At 44.9% G+C, this 17,860-nt stretch overlaps 1 protein-coding gene across 2 annotated transcripts in view; it reads right to left on the bottom strand.

Moving 5' to 3' along the window:
• The window catches only part of aff3 (AF4/FMR2 family, member 3), a 42,324-nt gene extending 24,489 nt beyond the window's left edge, over window positions 1–17,835 (bottom strand). Inside the window, exons 1-5 of one of the 2 annotated variants that reach the window (XM_036958599.1) lie at window positions 17,272–17,835; window positions 4,336–4,410; window positions 4,156–4,209; window positions 3,921–3,961; window positions 3,463–3,514 (exon numbers count right to left, since the gene is read on the bottom strand). In XM_036958599.1, coding sequence (XP_036814494.1) covers window positions 3,463–3,514; window positions 3,921–3,961; window positions 4,156–4,209; window positions 4,336–4,410; window positions 17,272–17,340 — 291 coding nt within the window. In that variant the 5' untranslated portion in view covers window positions 17,341–17,835. Of the gene's footprint in view, window positions 1–3,462; window positions 3,515–3,920; window positions 3,962–4,155; window positions 4,210–4,335; window positions 4,411–17,271 lie in introns of those variants that run through there. The other variant, XM_036958600.1, reaches the window with a different exon arrangement.
• Between the last annotated feature and the right edge of the window lie 25 nt (window positions 17,836–17,860).

Here is a 17,860-nt window from a genome sequence, read left to right as displayed (position 1 = left end):
TATACTGCAATACTGTTATACTGTTATACTGCAATACTGTTATACTGTTATACTGTTATACTGCTATACTGTTATACTGTTATACTGTTAAACTGTTATACTGTTATACTGTTATACTGTTATATTGTTATACTGTTATACTGTTATACTGCAATACTGCTATACTGTTATACTGTAATACTGTTATATTGTTATATTGTTATACTGTTATACTGCAATACTGTTATACTGTTATATTGTTATACTGTTATACTGTTATACTGTTATATTGTTATACTGTTATACTGTTATATTGTTATACTGCAATACTGTTATACTGTTATACTGCAATACTGTTATACTGTTATACTGTTATACTGCTATACTGTTATACTGTTATACTGTTAAACTGTTATACTGTTATACTGTTATACTGTTATATTGTTATACTGTTATACTGTTATACTGCAATACTGCTATACTGTTATACTGTAATACTGTTATATTGTTATATTGTTATACTGTTATACTGCAATACTGTTATACTGTTATATTGTTATACTGTTATACTGTTATACTGTTATACTGTTATATTGTTATACTGTTATACTGTTATGCTATTAGCCTGCCAAAATTAGATTACATATACTGTTATACTGTTATACTGCAATACTGTTGTACTGTTATACTGTTATACTGCAATACTGTTGTACTGTTATACTGTTATACTGCAATACTGTTATACTGTTATACTGTTATGCTATTAGCCTGCCAAAATTAGATTACATATACTGTTATACTGTTATACTGCAATACTGTTATACTGTTATACTGCAATACTGTTATACTGTTATACTGTTATACTGCTATACTGTTATACTGTTATACTGTTATACTGTTATACTGTTAAACTGTTATACTGTTATACTGTTATACTGTTATATTGTTATACTGTTATACTGTTATACTGCAATACTGCTATACTGTTATACTGTAATACTGTTATATTGTTATATTGTTATACTGTTATACTGCAATACTGTTATACTGTTATATTGTTATACTGTTATACTGTTATACTGTTATACTGTTATATTGTTATACTGTTATACTGTTATACTGTTATGCTATTAGCCTGCCAAAATTAGATTACATATACTGTTATACTGTTATACTGCAATACTGTTGTACTGTTATACTGTTATACTGCAATACTGTTGTACTGTTATACTGTTATACTGTTAAACTGTTAAACTGTTAAACTGCAATACTGTTATACTGTTATACTGTTATACTGTTATACTGTTAAACTGCAATACTGTTATACTGTTATACTGTTATACTGTTAAACTGCAATACTGTTATACTGTTATACTGTTATACTGTTAAACTGTTAAACTGCAATACTGTTATACTGTTATACTGTTATATTGTTATACTGTTATACTGTTATACTGTTACTATAAACATGTGTTAGTGCGGGTTTTCAGCTAATTTATGTAAATCACGAAGCTCATCTGCATTTCCTACGGTGCAGGAGCAGTTATCCACAACACAAGAGTGATCTGTCAACAATAAGCAAGCAGTGGAACTCCTGTGCTGCTCATGTTGAAGTGCTATTGGACAGGTGAAAACAATATGGCAAAAGCATGCCAGACGATTTCAGCTTCCAGTTCTATCAAATGAATACAGATGGAGAAATGGAAACAAGAAGGGGATGTCACTTTAGACGTGTGTGTGTGTGTGTGTGTGCGAAATGCATCTCCATTCTAACAGAGAGAGCACAGACAGCTCCCTCAGAGAGCAACTATTGCCAACTCTCCAGTCTCTCTCTCTCTCTTTCACCTTCTCCTCTCCTTCCAATTTTCACTCCAGCCCTGGCCCAGAACCGCACTCACTGCAGGGAGCACCTCTCACTCTCCTCCCCCCTGTCTTCGTACCAACCCTTCCAACTAACTGTTTCTCTTCTCTCCTTTCTATGTTGTTCATACAACTTCAAATAAGGGATGTAGCCAACGTACTCAGTTACAAAGTCCTGTTACTAGTTACCCCCCCCCCAAAATATTTTGGCTTCCTTTTTAAAACATGTTTTAATGTACAGTAGGATGAACATAGAGAAGGGTTGGAGTGAGCAGAAAGGAAGGGTGGAGGGAGGAAGGGTGGAGGGAGGAAGGGTGGAGGGAGGGAGGAAGGGTGGAGGGAGGAAGGGTGGAGGGGAGGAGGGAGGAAGGGTGGAGGGAGGAATGGTGGAGGGAGGGAGGAAGGGTGGAGGGAGGAAGGGTGGAGGGGAGGAGGGAGGAAGGGTGGAGGGAGGAATGGTAGAGGGAGGAAGGGTGGAGGGAGGGAGGAAGGGTGGAGGGAGGAAGGGTGGAGGGGAGGAGGGAGGAAGGGTGGAGGGAGGAATGGTGCAGGGAGGAATGGTGGAGGGAGGAAGGGTGGAGGGAGGAAGGTTGGAGGGAGGAAGGTTGGAGGGAGGAAGGGTGGAGGGAGGAATGGTGGAGGGAGGAAGGGTGGAGGGAGGAATGGTGGAGGGAGGAAGGGTGGAGGAAGGAATGGTGGAGGGAGGAAGGGTGGAGGGAGGAATGGTGGAGGGAGGAAGGGTGGAGGAAGGAAGGGTGGAGGGGAGGAGGGAGGAAGGGTGGAGGGAGGAAGGGTGGAGGGAGGAAGGGTGGAGGGAGGAAGGTTGGAGGGGAGGAAGGAGGAAGGGTGGAGGGAGGAAGGGTGGAGGGAGGAAGGGTGGAGGAAGGAAGGTTGGAGGGAGGAAGGTTGGAGGGGAGGAAGGTTGGAGGGGAGGAGGGAGGAAGGGTGTAGGGAGGAATGGTGGAGGGAGGAAGGGTGGAGGGAGGAGGGAGGAAGGGTGGAGGGAGGAAGGGTGGAGGGATGAAGGGTGGAGGGAGGAAGGTTGGAGGGAGGAAGGTTGGAGGGGAGGAAGGTTGGAGGGGAGGAGGGAGGAATGGTGCAGGGAGGAAGGGTGGAGGGAGGAAGGTTGGAGGGAGGAAGGTTGGAGGGGAGGAAGGTTGGAGGGGAGGAGGGAGGAAGGGTGTAGGGAGGAATGGTGGAGGGAGGAAGGGTGGAGGGAGGAAGGGTGGAGGGAGGAAGGTTGGAGGGGAGGAGGGAGGAAGGGTGGAGGGAGGAATGGTGGAGGGAGGAATGGTGGAGGGAGGAAGGGTGGAGGGAGGAAGGGTGGAGGGAGGAATGGTGGAGGGAGGAAGGGTGGAGGGAGGAAGGGTGGAGGGAGGAAGGTTGGAGGGGGGGAAGGAGGAAGGGTGGAGGGAGGAATGGTGGAGGGAGGAAGGTTGGAGGGAGGAAGGGTGGAGGGAGGAAGGTTGGAGGGGAGGAAGGTTGGAGGGGAGGAAGGAGGAAAGAGAAAGGGCGGATGAAAGTAAGGAAACATTTAGCTCAGGTCATGAGAGAGAGAGAGGCATTCTGAAATGTTGTAAACATTTTCGAATAGGTTTGTAGAATGTTCCTGGGCTTCCCTACCTTGTCAGCATCATCATCGTCACTGCTGAGCTTCAAGTCATCAGCGAGCATGCTGGGAAAAATGAGAAAAACATACGTCAAGAGAAAGACCAAAGTAAAGTAATGGTACTCTAAAGTAAAGTAAAAGTGAAGTATGAAGTACAGTATACAATGTCTAGTTTTGAGGGGGTAATGAGATTCAAGCCACCTCTGACTGAGAAAGAGGATATAAAGGGTTAATAAGCTAGGAGACTCTTTGTTCTGCTACTGGAAAAGTTCACACAAATGTCAGGTCACCTTTGGCCTGGTGTCCTGGTGTTTTTACATCATGTTTGTTGCACAACTAAAACTGACAGATTAGTACTACTCCCCCTCTCTGTGTGTGTGTGTGTGTGTGTGTGTGTGTGTGTGTGTGTGTATTACAGCCCCGGCACTGTTTGGTGACCTTAGGTAGAATATATTTCTCCTGTCCCACTTACGATTTGTGAGGCGCCAGGTGAGGGTGGGTCATCCCCCCGAGCTGCCAGAGAGAGAGGGAGTGAGGACACACACACACACACACACACACACACACACACACACACACACACACACACACACACACAGGTTTGACAAACATATTCCTTCTTATAACATATTCCTGAGCAGCCTGATAGAGAAAGGTTACAGACACACACACACTCACACAGATACACCCACGCACAATACACACACCTTAGACTGTGAATACATACGTTGTTTGTGCTGAGTAGTGTGCTGCTTTGTGTCCTAGAGAGTGAGAGAGAGAGATAGATTGATAAAGTTTAAAGACCCCCCCCCCCCCCACACACACACACACACACACACAAACACACACACACACACACACAAACACACACACACACATAGGCCTACTTTAGGGTTGTAGAGGAAGCACTGGGCCTGGCCACCTCCTGAGGGTTGCTGGGACTGCCAGGAGTGGTTCATGTCCTGGGAGTATGAAGGTTAGAGGTCAGAGGTCACAGAGATTGGATAGACTTTACTAACATTACTGACAAGCATCTGCACACACTTACACACACACACACACACACACACACACACACACACACACACACACACACACACACACACACACACACACACACACACACACACACACACACACACACACACACACACACACACACAGTATAAGAATTTGAGTTTTCTGGGGTTGACTCATGCTACAGGCTTAAGTGCCCAATGAGGATATTTTTGCCAATAGAAGGTGAATGGCACTAGAGGGAGTGCTGTGCTATTTATCATGACTTCCTCTGAAACAGTGGCTCAGATTACTCTCTACTTCCCTGCTAACAGTGGTGTAAAGTACTTAAGTAAAAATACTTTAAAGTAGTACTTAAGTCGTTTTTTGGGTACCTGTACTTTACTATTTATTTTATCGACAACTTTTACTTCACTACCTTCCTGAATAAAAGAACATGCAGATCTAACTCTAGCCATTGAAAGACATGAGGTGAGGGATGGGGATCGGGGTTGTAGGGTGTCTATGAAAGACATGAGGGTGAGGGATGGGGATAGGGGTTGTAGGGTGTCTATGAAAGACATGAGGGTGAGGGATGGGGATCGGGGTTGTAGGGTGTCTGTGAAAGACATGAGGGTGAGGGATGGGGATCGGGGTTGTAGGGTGTCTGTGAAAGACATGAGGGTGCGGGATGGGGATCGGGGTTGTAGGGTGTCTGTGAAAGACATGAGGGTGAGGGATGGGGATCGGGGTTGTAGGGTGTCTGTGAAAGACATGAGGGTGAGGGATGGGGATGGAGATTGTAGGGTGTCTGTGAATGATGTAGGTTGTGATAAATTGTCCATGATCTGTGTGTATGTCTATGTGTGTGTGTCTGCGTGTTTGTGTGTGTCTGTGTGATTTCAGAGGTGTCACGATACAGCGTATACACAGTGTGAAACAGGTTTCTGCTCTATTGTGTCTGTGATGTGTTTGTGACAACCTGTCTTTTGTTCCTACCACTTTGTGTATATTGTACATCAACTTCTGTGTATTTTGTGCGTATTTGTAGCTGTCTTTGTGATCTCTCTTTTGTTAGTGTCTTTGTGTGTGTGTGTGTGTGTGTGTGTGCAAGTGCGTGCGTACTTGCTTGCGTGTGTGTGTGTTTGCAAGTGATGTCCCTGAAGCACTGGTCTACCAGAGGGAGGACAGGGGTTTTGATGATCCAGGTGATAATCATCAGGGCGATTATGAGACAGTGCCCAGTGAACTATCTGCTATCTGTTATCTGCTCTATCTGAGTACATGAGCCAAGCTCTGAATAGGAAGCCAGCCAGAGAGAGATCTTTGCACCAATCCTCATCGCATACAAATGATTAGATTGACTGACAAAGACAAGTCACAGCCATGTTAGAAGAAGAACAATACAGTTGTTTAGCATGGATTATTAACATGGCAGAGAAAGGGATGTGTGTGTGGTGTGTGGTGTGTGGTGTGTGGTGTGTGGTGTGTGGTGTGCGTGCGTGGTGTGAGCGTGTGAGTGTGTCTAGTCCATGCCGACTTTTGCATCGCCATTGAACAGGAAGCAGGCTCTGGAAAAGGTCAGGCCTTATCTGTTCTGATGGCTGTGTGCGTGTGTGTGTGTGTGTGTGTGTGTGTGTGTATGTGTGTCAGTGGAGGCTCCTCAGAGGAGGAAGGGGAGGACCATCCTACTTAGTGAATAAAAAAAATACAAATAGTGAAACATTCAAAAAGTTATTATTTTTTAGATACATCTATAACTAAATATATTCACATCACCAAAAAATTTGATTAAAACAAACTGTTTTGCAATGAAGGTCTACAATAGCCTCAGCAGCACTCTGTAGGAGAGCACCATGGTGTAACGGGAGGTCAGCTAGATTCCGGGCCTCCTCTGGGTACATTGATTTCAATACAAAACCTAGGAGGCTCTTTGTTCTCACCCCCTTCCATAGACTTACACAGTAATTATGACAACTTCGGGAGGACGTCCTCCAACCAATCAGATCTCTTGCAACATGAACTGACATAATTCTCAATCAAAGGATTAGATAATTAATCTAGTGCATAAAATGTTGTGAGTAGAGTACTCAAAGAAGAGAAAGAGAATAGTTGAACAGTTTTGAACAAATTTCTTCAAAAATTAAATGGAAGCAAACGGAACAAAAAATGGATCAACCTACCTGAATTTGCCCAATAGAAACTCTCGTTTTGTTTGCAAAATGGAACGTTTGGACTAATGATTGCACACTAGATCACCTAGATGTAGGCAAGAGTGTGCAAGGTGGTACTGAATGTTTCAATGTCTGTCACCTTGATTACTCCAATTTGTCTTGCGACCTGTGCACCTACGTTAAAAACTTTCATTCGTAGGCTAGATTGTAGAAACCTCATGATGGGTAGAGGGAAAATGTGTGTATCATGTAGTAGCCTAAATCTATCGCTGTTACATTGAGCTGGGTGAATGGAATGTGAATTACAGTCATCCAATTTGCTGTAATAGAAATAAGGCCATGCTCATTAAAAAATTACAAAATTCCTCCCTAATCTTAAACGGCACCAACCGCCACTGGTGTGTGTGTGAATGTGTGTGTGTGACAGAGAGAGAGAGAGACTTCACCACGGATACACCCTGCACACCCTAATTGACAAACAAACAAACCAAAACAAAGGCAAAGTCTTCTCACGCGTTGTTGATTTCAAAAAAGCTTTCGACTCAATTTGGCATGAGGGTCTGCTATAGTAATTGATAGAAAGTGGTGTTGGGGGAAAAACATACAACATTATAAAATCCATGTACACAAATTCCCTTTTGACAATGTTGCCATAGAGCACACAAAAAACTATTCATACCTCAGCCTAAACATCAGCACCACATGTAACTTCCACAAAGCTGTGAACAATCTGAGAGAGAAGGAAAGAAGGGCCTTCTATGCCATCAAAAGGAACATAAAATTCGACATACCAATTAGGATCTGGCTAAAAATACTTGAATCAGTTCTAGAACCCATTGCCCTTTATGGTTGTGAGGTCTGGGGTCCGCTCACCAACCAAGAATTCACAAAATGGGACAAACATCAAATTGAGACTGCATGCAGAATTATGCAAAAATATCCTCTGTGTACAACATAAAACACCAAATAATGCATGCACAGCAGAATTAGGCTGATACCCACTAATTATCAAAATCCAGAAAAGAGATGTTCAATTCTAAAAGGAAGTGATTCCCAAACCTTCCATAACAAAGCCCTCACCTACAGAGCAAGCTGGTCCTGGAGCTCTGTTCACAAACAGACTCCACAGAGCCCCAGGACAGCAACACAATTAGACAAAAGCACACTGCCCACAAAATGAGGTGGAAACTGAGCTGCACTTCCTAACCTCCTGCCAAATATATGACCATATTAGAGACACATATTTCCCTCAGATTACATAGGCCCACAAAGAATTTGAAAACAAATCCAATTTTGATAAACTCCCATATCTACAGGGTGAAATACCACAATGCCATCACAGCAGAAAGATTTGTGACCTGTTGCCACAAGAAAAGGGCAACCAGTGAAGAACAAACACCATTGTAAATACAACCCGTATTTATGTTTATTTTTTTTCCCTTTGCACTTTAACTATTTGCACATCAGAATGTATACAACACTGTACATAGACATAATATGACACTTGAAATGTCTTTATTCTGTAATGTTACTGTTAATTGTTTATTGTTTATTTCACTTTTGTTTATTATCTATTTCACTTGCGTTGGCAATGTAAACATATGTTTCCCATGCCAATAAAGCCCTTAAATTGAAATTGAATTGAGAGGGAGTTGAAACCGATGGACATGTGTGATAGAACAGTAGAGTCTGTTAGTGCTCAGTAATGAGCAGAGTAAGGAGAGTCTGCTCTGAGAAGCATGTCTCCTTTCATTCAATTCAGTCTAACACACACACGCACACGCACGCACACACTCACACACGCACGCACGCACGCACGCACATACACACACACACACACGCACGCACGCACGCACGCACGCACACACATACACATACACACCCACACACACACACGCACGCACGCACGCACACACATACACATACACACCCACACACACACGTACGCATGCACGCACGCACGCACACACACACATACACACCCACACACACACACACACACACACGCACGCACACACATACACATACACACCCACACACACATACACATCCACACACACACACACGTAATGCAGTAGACACATCTAGTACCTGTTGTCACTTCTCTCACTCTTTTCCTCTCCCCTCTCTTCATAAACACAGCCCTTTCCCCATAACCCCAGAAGGCAAGTATTCCCTCTCTCTACTCCTCCTTTCACTTCATTATCTCTCCTCTCCTCCCTCTCAGTAACCAAGGACACTGATTCATCCCTTACTCCCCTCCTCTCACAACAACAAGCCTTCCCAGGTGAGCAGTGTGCCGCTATCTCTCCACTCCCTTTCCCCCTCTCTCTGCTCCCTCTCCTCCTCCCTCTTCTTCTGCTCTTTCTCCTCTCGCCTTCCTCTCTGTCTGCTCTCCCTCTATTTCTCCCCATCCTTTCTCTTCATTTCTCTCTCCTGTGCTAGTCTTTTGGCTAGGAAAGGTAGACCATGAACAGCACACTGGAACAGTATTTCAGTAGGCAGGATACCGTCAGACATACTCTGTTCAGCTTCAGCTACCAACAGCAACAGAGATTCCCCCAAAGGCCTGTTACTAATAGCCTCGGGGCAACCACCACTAAGAGGACAGGAGAAAGTGTAACGTGTACCAACACACACATTTGTTCCAGCACTACACACCTGATTTAGCTAGTGCAGAGCAGTGTAGATCAGTGCAGCAGTTATGGTCCCGTAGGCCAGGTGGGAGTATAAAGTCAACCATCTCTTACCCTAGAATATCCTAGACACAGCTGCTACACTCACTTCCTATGACCTGAGTGAGGACAGAAAAACAGTTTGAGAAAAGTCATAGAGACAACATCCACACAGTAAAATAAAACAGGTGTTGTGGAGGTCTATACAGTGGTGGTCTTTCAGTAACCAATGAGAATGCCTTGACAGATATAGGTTGCGAAACCCAACCAGGGCTTGTGAGCCTACATCAAAAATATTCTTCACTGAGACTTGCTTGTCTGTTTGTTGTGTTCGGTAATCTGCTAATCTGCAGTGTTCCATGGTGTGTGTTTGTGAGCATTGAACCATCATTACTGTAGCCTTCTGTGGATCCTCTGTGGGCATTGAACCATCATTACTGTAGCCTTCTGCTGATCCTCTGTGGGAATTGAACCATCATTACTGTAGCCTTCTGCTGATCCTCTGTGGGCATTGAACCATCATTACTGTAGCCTTCTGCTGATCCTCTGTGGGCATTGAACCATCATTACTGTAGCCTTCTGCTGATCCTCTGTGGGCATTGAACCATCATTACTGTAGCCTTCTGCTGATCCTCTGTGGGCATTGAACCATCATTACTGTAGCCTTCTGCGGATCCTCTGTGGGCATTGAACCATCATTACTGTAGCCTTCTGCTGATCCTCTGTGGGCATTGAACCATCATTACTGTAGCCTTCTGCGGATCCTCTGTGGGCATTGAACCATCATTACTGTAGCCTTCTGCTGATCCTCTGTGGGCATTGAACCATCATTACTGTAGCCTTCTGCTGATCCTCTGTGGGCATTGAACCATCATTACTGTAGCCTTCTGCGGATCCTAGTGTGAACACATTTGTTCCCACATTTCTTTCAGATATGCCCACTATGTACACCTTATACAATTAGTAACCCCTAACCCCATTTTGCTTTTTGAAAAATAATATTGAAAAGTATGTGAAACGGTATGTTTTATTTTCTGTCACGACCGATGGGAACATGCTGTGCTGTGCCTATAATAAAATTAAGAGATACAGTATTTACCACTATTCCCAAGCTCCAATATCTATATACCTTATCCAACTTACTCACACATCTAAACCCAATGACCCACACACCCCAGCCCCAATATCTATACACATCAGCCCACTTACCCACACATCTAAACCCAATGACCCACACACCCCAGCCCCAATATCTATACACATCAGCCCACTTACCCACACATCTAAACCCAATGACCCACACACCCCAGCCCCAATATCTATACACATCAGCCCACTTACCCACACATCTAAACCCAATGACCCACACACCCCAGCCCCAATATCTATATACCTTATCCCACTTACCCACACATCTAAACACAATGACCCACACACCCCAGCCCCAATATCTATACACATCAGCCCACTTACCCACACATCTAAACACAATGACCCACACACCCCAGCCCCAATATCTATACACATCAGCCCACTTACCCACACATCTAAACACAATGACCCACACACCCCAGCCCCAATATCTATACACATCAGCCCACTTACCCACACACCTAAACCCAATGACCCCCACACCCCAGCCCCAATATCTATATGCCTCAGCCCACTTACCCACAAACCTAAACCCAATTACCCCCATGCCCTAACCCTAACACCCACATGCCAATATCCTAATATTAATGCAACCAAGTCCTCATACACCCATATCCTACCTAGCCTTATGTATTACCCATTGACTCCAGTTCCTTTGCCTAAACACCTCAGCCCTGTTACTTGCCAATCTCAGCCCTGTTACTTGCCTATCTCAGCCCTGTTACTTGCCAATCTCAGCCCTGTTACTTGCCTATCTCAGCCCTGTTACTTGCCAATCTCAGCCCTGTTACTTGCCTATCTCAGCCCTGTTACTTGCCAATCTCAGCCCTGTTACTTGCCTATCTCAGCCCTGTTACTTGCCAATCTCAGCCCTGTTACTTGCCTATCTCAGCCCTGTTACTTGCCAATCTCAGCCCTGTTACTTGCCTATCTCAGCCCTGTTACTTGCCTATCTCAGCCCTGTTACTTGCCTATCTCAGCCCTGTTACCCACTTTGCCAAGACCTGTATTCCACCAAGTCATCAACATGTACCTGTATCCAGCTATCCACTGCACGCTCCAACCCTGTTTATTGCATATCTTAGTCCTGTGACCTCTGACCTCTACAACATTTCATAGATAAACTCATAGTACAGTGGTATATTACATTTTTCCCAGCCTCATTCACTGTTTTTCTACCACAAACGTGTCATCAGAAAGGATTTGAAAGGGCAATAGATGTCTGTTCAAACCCATGACCTATAGGAGCCTGGTACATCTCTACACCCCATTACATAAACCAGGTCAATTCATGGGCATTAAGCTCAAGCCTCAACATTCATATATACTAGGTCTATACATGCACTTCATCCCTAATATACCCATACAAACCAGGTTTACCACCAGAGGCTATATCCAGTACTCTGATAAAACAGGTCTACCGTTGTACCTATACTGAACAGAAATATAAACACAACATGTAAAGTCTTTGTCCCATGTTTCATGAGCTGAAATAAAAGATCCCATTAATGTTCCATCCTCACAAAAAGTTTATTTCTCTCAAATTTTGTGCACAAATTTGTTTACATTCCTCCCTGTTAGTGAACATTTCTCCTTTGCCAAAATAATCCATCCACCTGACAGGTGTGGCATACCAAGAAGCTGATTAAACAGCATGATAATTACACAGGCGCACCTTGTGCTGGGGACAATAAAAGGCTACTGTAGAGTGTGCAGTTTTTTCACATAACACAAAGCCACAGATGTATCAAGTTTTGAGGGTGCATGCAATTGGCATGCTGACTGCAGGAATGTCCACCAGAGCTGTTGCCAGAGAATTGAATGTTAATTTATCTACCATAATCCGCCTCCAATGTCGTTTTAGAGAATTTGACAGTATGTCTAACCGGCCTTACAACTGCAGACCATGTGTAAACACGCCAGCCAAGGACTTTCACATCCGGCTTCTTCACCTGCGAGATCGTCTGAGACCAGCCACCCGGACAGCTGATGAAACTGTGGGTTTACACAACCAAAGAATTTCTGCTCAAAGTGTCAGAAACCGTCTCAGGGAAGCTTATCGGCGTGCTCGTTATACTCACCAGGAACTTGAACTGACTGCAATTCGGCATCGTAACCGACTTCAGTGAGCAAATGCTCACACAAATGCTCACAAAACTCACACAAACCAGTTTTACCCTTGTGCAAGAGAAACTGAACAAAACTATTGAAGTTAAATATTTATTATGTTATTACCAGTGGCGGTGGGGGTGGGGGAGGGGGGGGGGGGGGGGTTCAGATGAGGGAGGACGATACATTTTTTTTACGAGCATGTCCTTATTTCTATTACAGCATATTGGATGACTGTCATTCATTTTCCATTCACCCAGTTAAATGTAACATCCAGTGGTGGATTTAGGCGACATGAGCAGCCGCCCAGGGCAGCATCTTGCCGGAGGCGACATGAGCAGCCGCCCAGGGCAGCATCTTGCCGGAGGCGACATGAGCAGCCGCCCAGGGCAGCATCTTGCCGGAGGCGACATGAGCAGCCGCCCAGGGCAGCATCTTGCCGGAGGCGACATGAGCAGCCGCCCAGGGCAGCATCTTGCCGGAGGCGACATGAGCAGCCGCCCAGGGCAGCATCTTGCCGAAGGCGACATGAGCAGCCGCCCAGGGCAGCATCTTGCCGGAGGCGACATGAGCAGCCGCCCAGGGCAGCATCTTGCCGGAGGCGACATGAGCAGCCGCCCAGGGCAGCATCTTGCCGGAGGCGACATGAGCAGCCGCCCAGGGCAGCATCTTGCCGGGGGCGACATGAGCAGCCGCCCAGGGCAGCATCTTGCCGGGGGCGACATGAGCAGCCGCCCAGGGCAGCATCTTGCCGGAGGCGACATGAGCAGCCGCCCAGGGCAGCATCTTGCCGGGGGCGACATGAGCAGCCGCCCAGGGCAGCATCTTGCCGGGGGCGACATGAGCAGCCGCCCAGGGCAGCATCTTGCCGGAGGCGACATGAGCAGCCGCCCAGGGCAGCATCTTGCCGGAGGCGACATGAGCAGCCGCCCAGGGCAGCATCTTGCCGGAGGCGACATGAGCAGCCGCCCAGGGCAGCATCTTGCCGGAGGCGACATGAGCAGCCGCCCAGGGCAGCATCTTGCCGAGTGCGGCATGCCACGCCCGCACAAAAAATAAAAATAAATATATTCCGAATGGTGACATTTGCGCGATCGGTTTTCTATCGCTCATTTGCACGTCACGTCAATAATATCATGTCACCGTGTGGGACTGTGGGTCAGTTAACCTTGAAGGAGTGGGTGCCCTGATTCTAGTTTGTGAGCTAGGCAGGCCTGGGAAGGTCTCCCACTCAGAAGTACGAGATGGGAAGGGGGCGGGGGTAGGTTGACCTCAGGTCTCCCCACTGGAAGCCCGAGGTAGGGGGAGCGGGGGGAATCTATCAAATAGCGCACCTCTAACTTTGTACAGTACTGATGCAATTAGTAATGCAATTAGTTGTGCAATTTAGTTTGTGTGTTTCTTGTTTGAAGTGCAATAGTATAAAAATCAGGTTCTCTTCTTTACAAGTGCGTTATTCTATTTGTGTATCTGTGTGATATAGGATTTGTGCAATTTAGATTTATTTGTGTGTTTTTTTGTTAGCAATAGGGTAATAGTGTAATAATTTGATTCTCTTTTTTATTTGTATTTATATACTACAATGTGTTTCTATTTGTCTTTGTTACTTCTTTTTGATATGTATGAGTCTTATTTTTGTATATATGTTTATATTTATATCGTTTTAAATGCTCGGATTATTTATTCGTTTTGTTCCAAACGTCTGAGTACAAAGTACAGTTAGTGCAGAATGGTGCAGCGGGGTTCGCCCAGGAGCCATACAAGCTAGAACCGCCACTGGTAACATCGATAGATTTAGGCTACTACATGATACTAAAATGTTCCCTATTCCCATCAGGTTGCTACAACCTAGCCAATGAATGAACGTTTACAACATAGGTGCACACAGGTCAAGTGAAATTTGAGTAATCAAGGTGACAGACTTGACACGTTCAATACCGCCTTGCACACTCTTGCCTGCATCTAGATAGCTGATCTACGGTGTAACCATTAGTCCAACAGTTGCAAACAAGAGTTTATATTGGACAAATACAGATATGTTTAGCGCCGTTTCATTCAGCTTGCTTCCGTTCCAAAAATATTTTTCGACAGAATGAATACATCCCTGATCACAAGGAAACACAGTTCACTTTCATAGCAGCCACATACATACAGCATGATTCCTTTAATCATTGTAGAATTCCTATGCGCTCTCCTCCTCTCACCTTTTCCCTTTGCTTCTGGACTTCAGTGCACAACACATCAGCTGTTTGTGACCAGGTGAAAAAAAATGCTACAACCCGCTACAACAGTGTACAGCAAGCAGTTTAGCAGTTACACCGGTGGGCCCCGGTGGCAATACATTTGTAAAACCAGAAGCTTACCTTGACTTGGAAGAGTCCCAGTGTTGGATAGCAATAGCCAGCTAGCTAACATAGCATCCCTCTCTGTTTAAGCTGAGTGTTTGAGTAGGCTAGACTAGCTAGCTGCATTCACTAGCTAAGTAAGTGAAAGTGAAACATGAAAAAACAAAAACGAAATATTGCTAGATGTTTCACTTTCACTTACTTAGCTTGCTTCTCCACAATTTGTTATAAACTGTTAAGCTATTGTCTTTATCTCTCTTTGAGTGTAATACTCATCACATGTTATGCACTGCAGTGATAGCTAGTTGTAGATGATGCTTTCAGTACTAGATCCATTCTCTGATCGTTTGATTGGGTGGCCAACATGTCAGTTCATGCTACAAGAGCTCTGATAGGTTGGAGGACGTCTTCCGGAAGTGGTCATAATTACTGTGTAAGTCTATGGAAGGGGGTGAGAACCATGAGCCTCCTAGGTTTTGTATTGAAGTAAATGTAGCCAGAGGGCCTATGCATCGCAAATTCCCTGTGAAATAACTAAATTAAACCTCCAACCGGATGGATCAGATTTATCCATTTGATTAAACATCTGGCTCCTTTTTCTATCTGTGCTTATAATATGGCTACACTTTCAGCATTGTGTTCAATGACAGGTTGCATGTCCACACACACACACACGCACACACACCTGTGAGCTACACATGCCTGCCACTACCATTTCCTGTTCCAGATGTTGCATATAGTCTCAAAGAGAAAGTGAGAGAGAGAAAAAGAGTAAACAAGAGAGAGGGAGAGAGAAAGAGAGAGAGTGAGAGAGTGAGAGAGTGAGAGAGTGAGAGAGAGAGTGAGTGAGTGAGTGAGTGAGTGAGTGAGTGAGTGAGTGAGTGAGTGAGTGAGTGAGTGAGTGAGTGAGTGAGTGAGTGAGTGAGTGAGTGAGTGAGTGAGAGAGAGAGAGAGAGAGAGAGAGAGAGAGAGAGAGAGACAGAGACAGAGACAGAGACAGAGACAGAGAGAGAGAGATGATTCAGTGGATCTAAAACACTAGTCAGGAGTGCACGTATGAAATGGACACACACACAGTTGAGGGGAGGTTGATGTTGGTTGGTGAATCATATCTAAACAATCACAGCTGTTGATGGGAGGCATGCTCATATTCTCCCCTTTCTCTCTCTCCCCCATCCTACCTTCCTCTGTCCTTCTCTCTATCTCTAGTCCCCATTTTACTGTACCTCTTTCCACTCATTATCTTTCTTGCTGAAATACTGGTGGTTGTTGTTACTGCATATCCTTGGATATCCTGCAATAATTGGCTGTTGAGACTGTTCTTATTTTCTCTGCTGTGTGTGTGTGTGTGTGTGTGTGTGTGTGTGTGTGTGTGTGTGTGTGTGTGTGTGTGTGTGTGTGTGTGTGTGTGTGTGTGTGTGTGTGTGTGTGTGTGTGTGTGTGTGTGTGTGTGTGTGTGTGCATGAGTCACTCCACTGTCTGACTGCGTGATCAAGCACTGGCATGGAGAGGTGTGTGTGTGTGTGTGTGTGTGTGTGTGTGTGTGTGTGTGTGTGTGTGTGTGTGTGTGTGTGTGTGTGTGTGTGTGAGTGAGTGAGTGAGTGAGTGAGTGAGAGAGAGAGAGAGAGAGAGGTGCACCTCTGTCATTGAACACAGTGCTGAAAGTGTGGCTGTAGAATGTGTGCATAATATGCATAATGCATTTCACACATCTCTTAAAACATCAGCAGGGTACAGTAATGGTGACGCAATCCCCCAGACACACACCACGGTCTCCTGCGGCCCAAACCAACCTCAACCCATCATAACACCTTCAAACAAACAGCATACAGACCAACTATTCTACAACCATCTGTTGCCTATTCAGCGCCCATAGACCGATGTGATCGGTCTATGTAGTACAGTTGTATTTAAATGTCTTCATAGTTCTCTTACCGTTTCTATATTTAGAACAGTGTATGCTTCAATCTAAAGTGAAAACGAAAGGTTGTGGGTTGGCCTGTCAAACGACGGAAATGGGTTTAACTGTCTCTGACCTCAAGACTTATCAACTTATTTTACATCTCATCGTGACTATTCAAACCATAGACTGTACAAATCAATATAACATTTCAAACCATGTGAATTGTTGTTTTGTATTTGCAATACATCCTTAATTAGCTTTGTTGCATTATTCTATATAATTAATTTTGGTTTCACTTTACAGTAAATTGAAATGAGAACGGAAATACAATAGCCTACAAAAAATATTATTACAGAAGAGTATACTACATTTCAAGTAAAACACAGAAAGCAAAACAAACTATAAGAAATTGTATTTCTTGACTATCACATGAACTTGACTGAATAGATAGCCATGTATCTTTTCTCACCTGAAAAGCACATCGAAGCAACAAAGAGACGTTGGAAAGTTTGCCCTTGTCGCGGAGGACTGTAGGCATGTTTGGTCACTGGTCCTCTCCTCGGTCCATCTCACAGAAGACGCACCGTGCGAGCACAAATCGGTACAAATGCCAAACATCCCGTTCTACCGCCAGAGAGCGAGCAGCGTCACCAGCTCAAATGGAGAGTCACGGAGTCGGTGTCGTCTTGGGAGCGAGCGTGCGCTGTGCGTTGGCGTACGGGAGGATTCGCATGACAGAGCCGACGTGACGCATCCGTTATAGGTTCAGGCACGAAGTTCAAACATCCGCGGGGTGCGCCGCTACCTAGACACACTCACATCAATGACCCACACTCACACATGGAAACAATGTGGCACATACTCCTCCCAGCGCGTATCTGAATGGAAGCACAGTGCAGCGCACAATCTCACCATGCACCCAGTGTACAATCTCTGAAAAGTGAAAGGGGTCACTTGCTGTTCAATTATTATTGTTTCACCCTCTCCGCATCCTGCCAGTGAATGCCTGTGCGATCTATCATTACCGCTAATGCACTCTGCTGGGGTCTGGACTGGGA

Source organism: Oncorhynchus mykiss, chromosome 22 (assembly GCF_013265735.2).
Source record: "Oncorhynchus mykiss isolate Arlee chromosome 22, USDA_OmykA_1.1, whole genome shotgun sequence".
Lineage (NCBI taxonomy): Eukaryota > Metazoa > Chordata > Actinopteri > Salmoniformes > Salmonidae > Oncorhynchus > Oncorhynchus mykiss.
The sequence above is the reverse complement of the archived record's forward strand: the minus strand, read 5'-3'. Positions and strand labels throughout refer to the sequence as shown.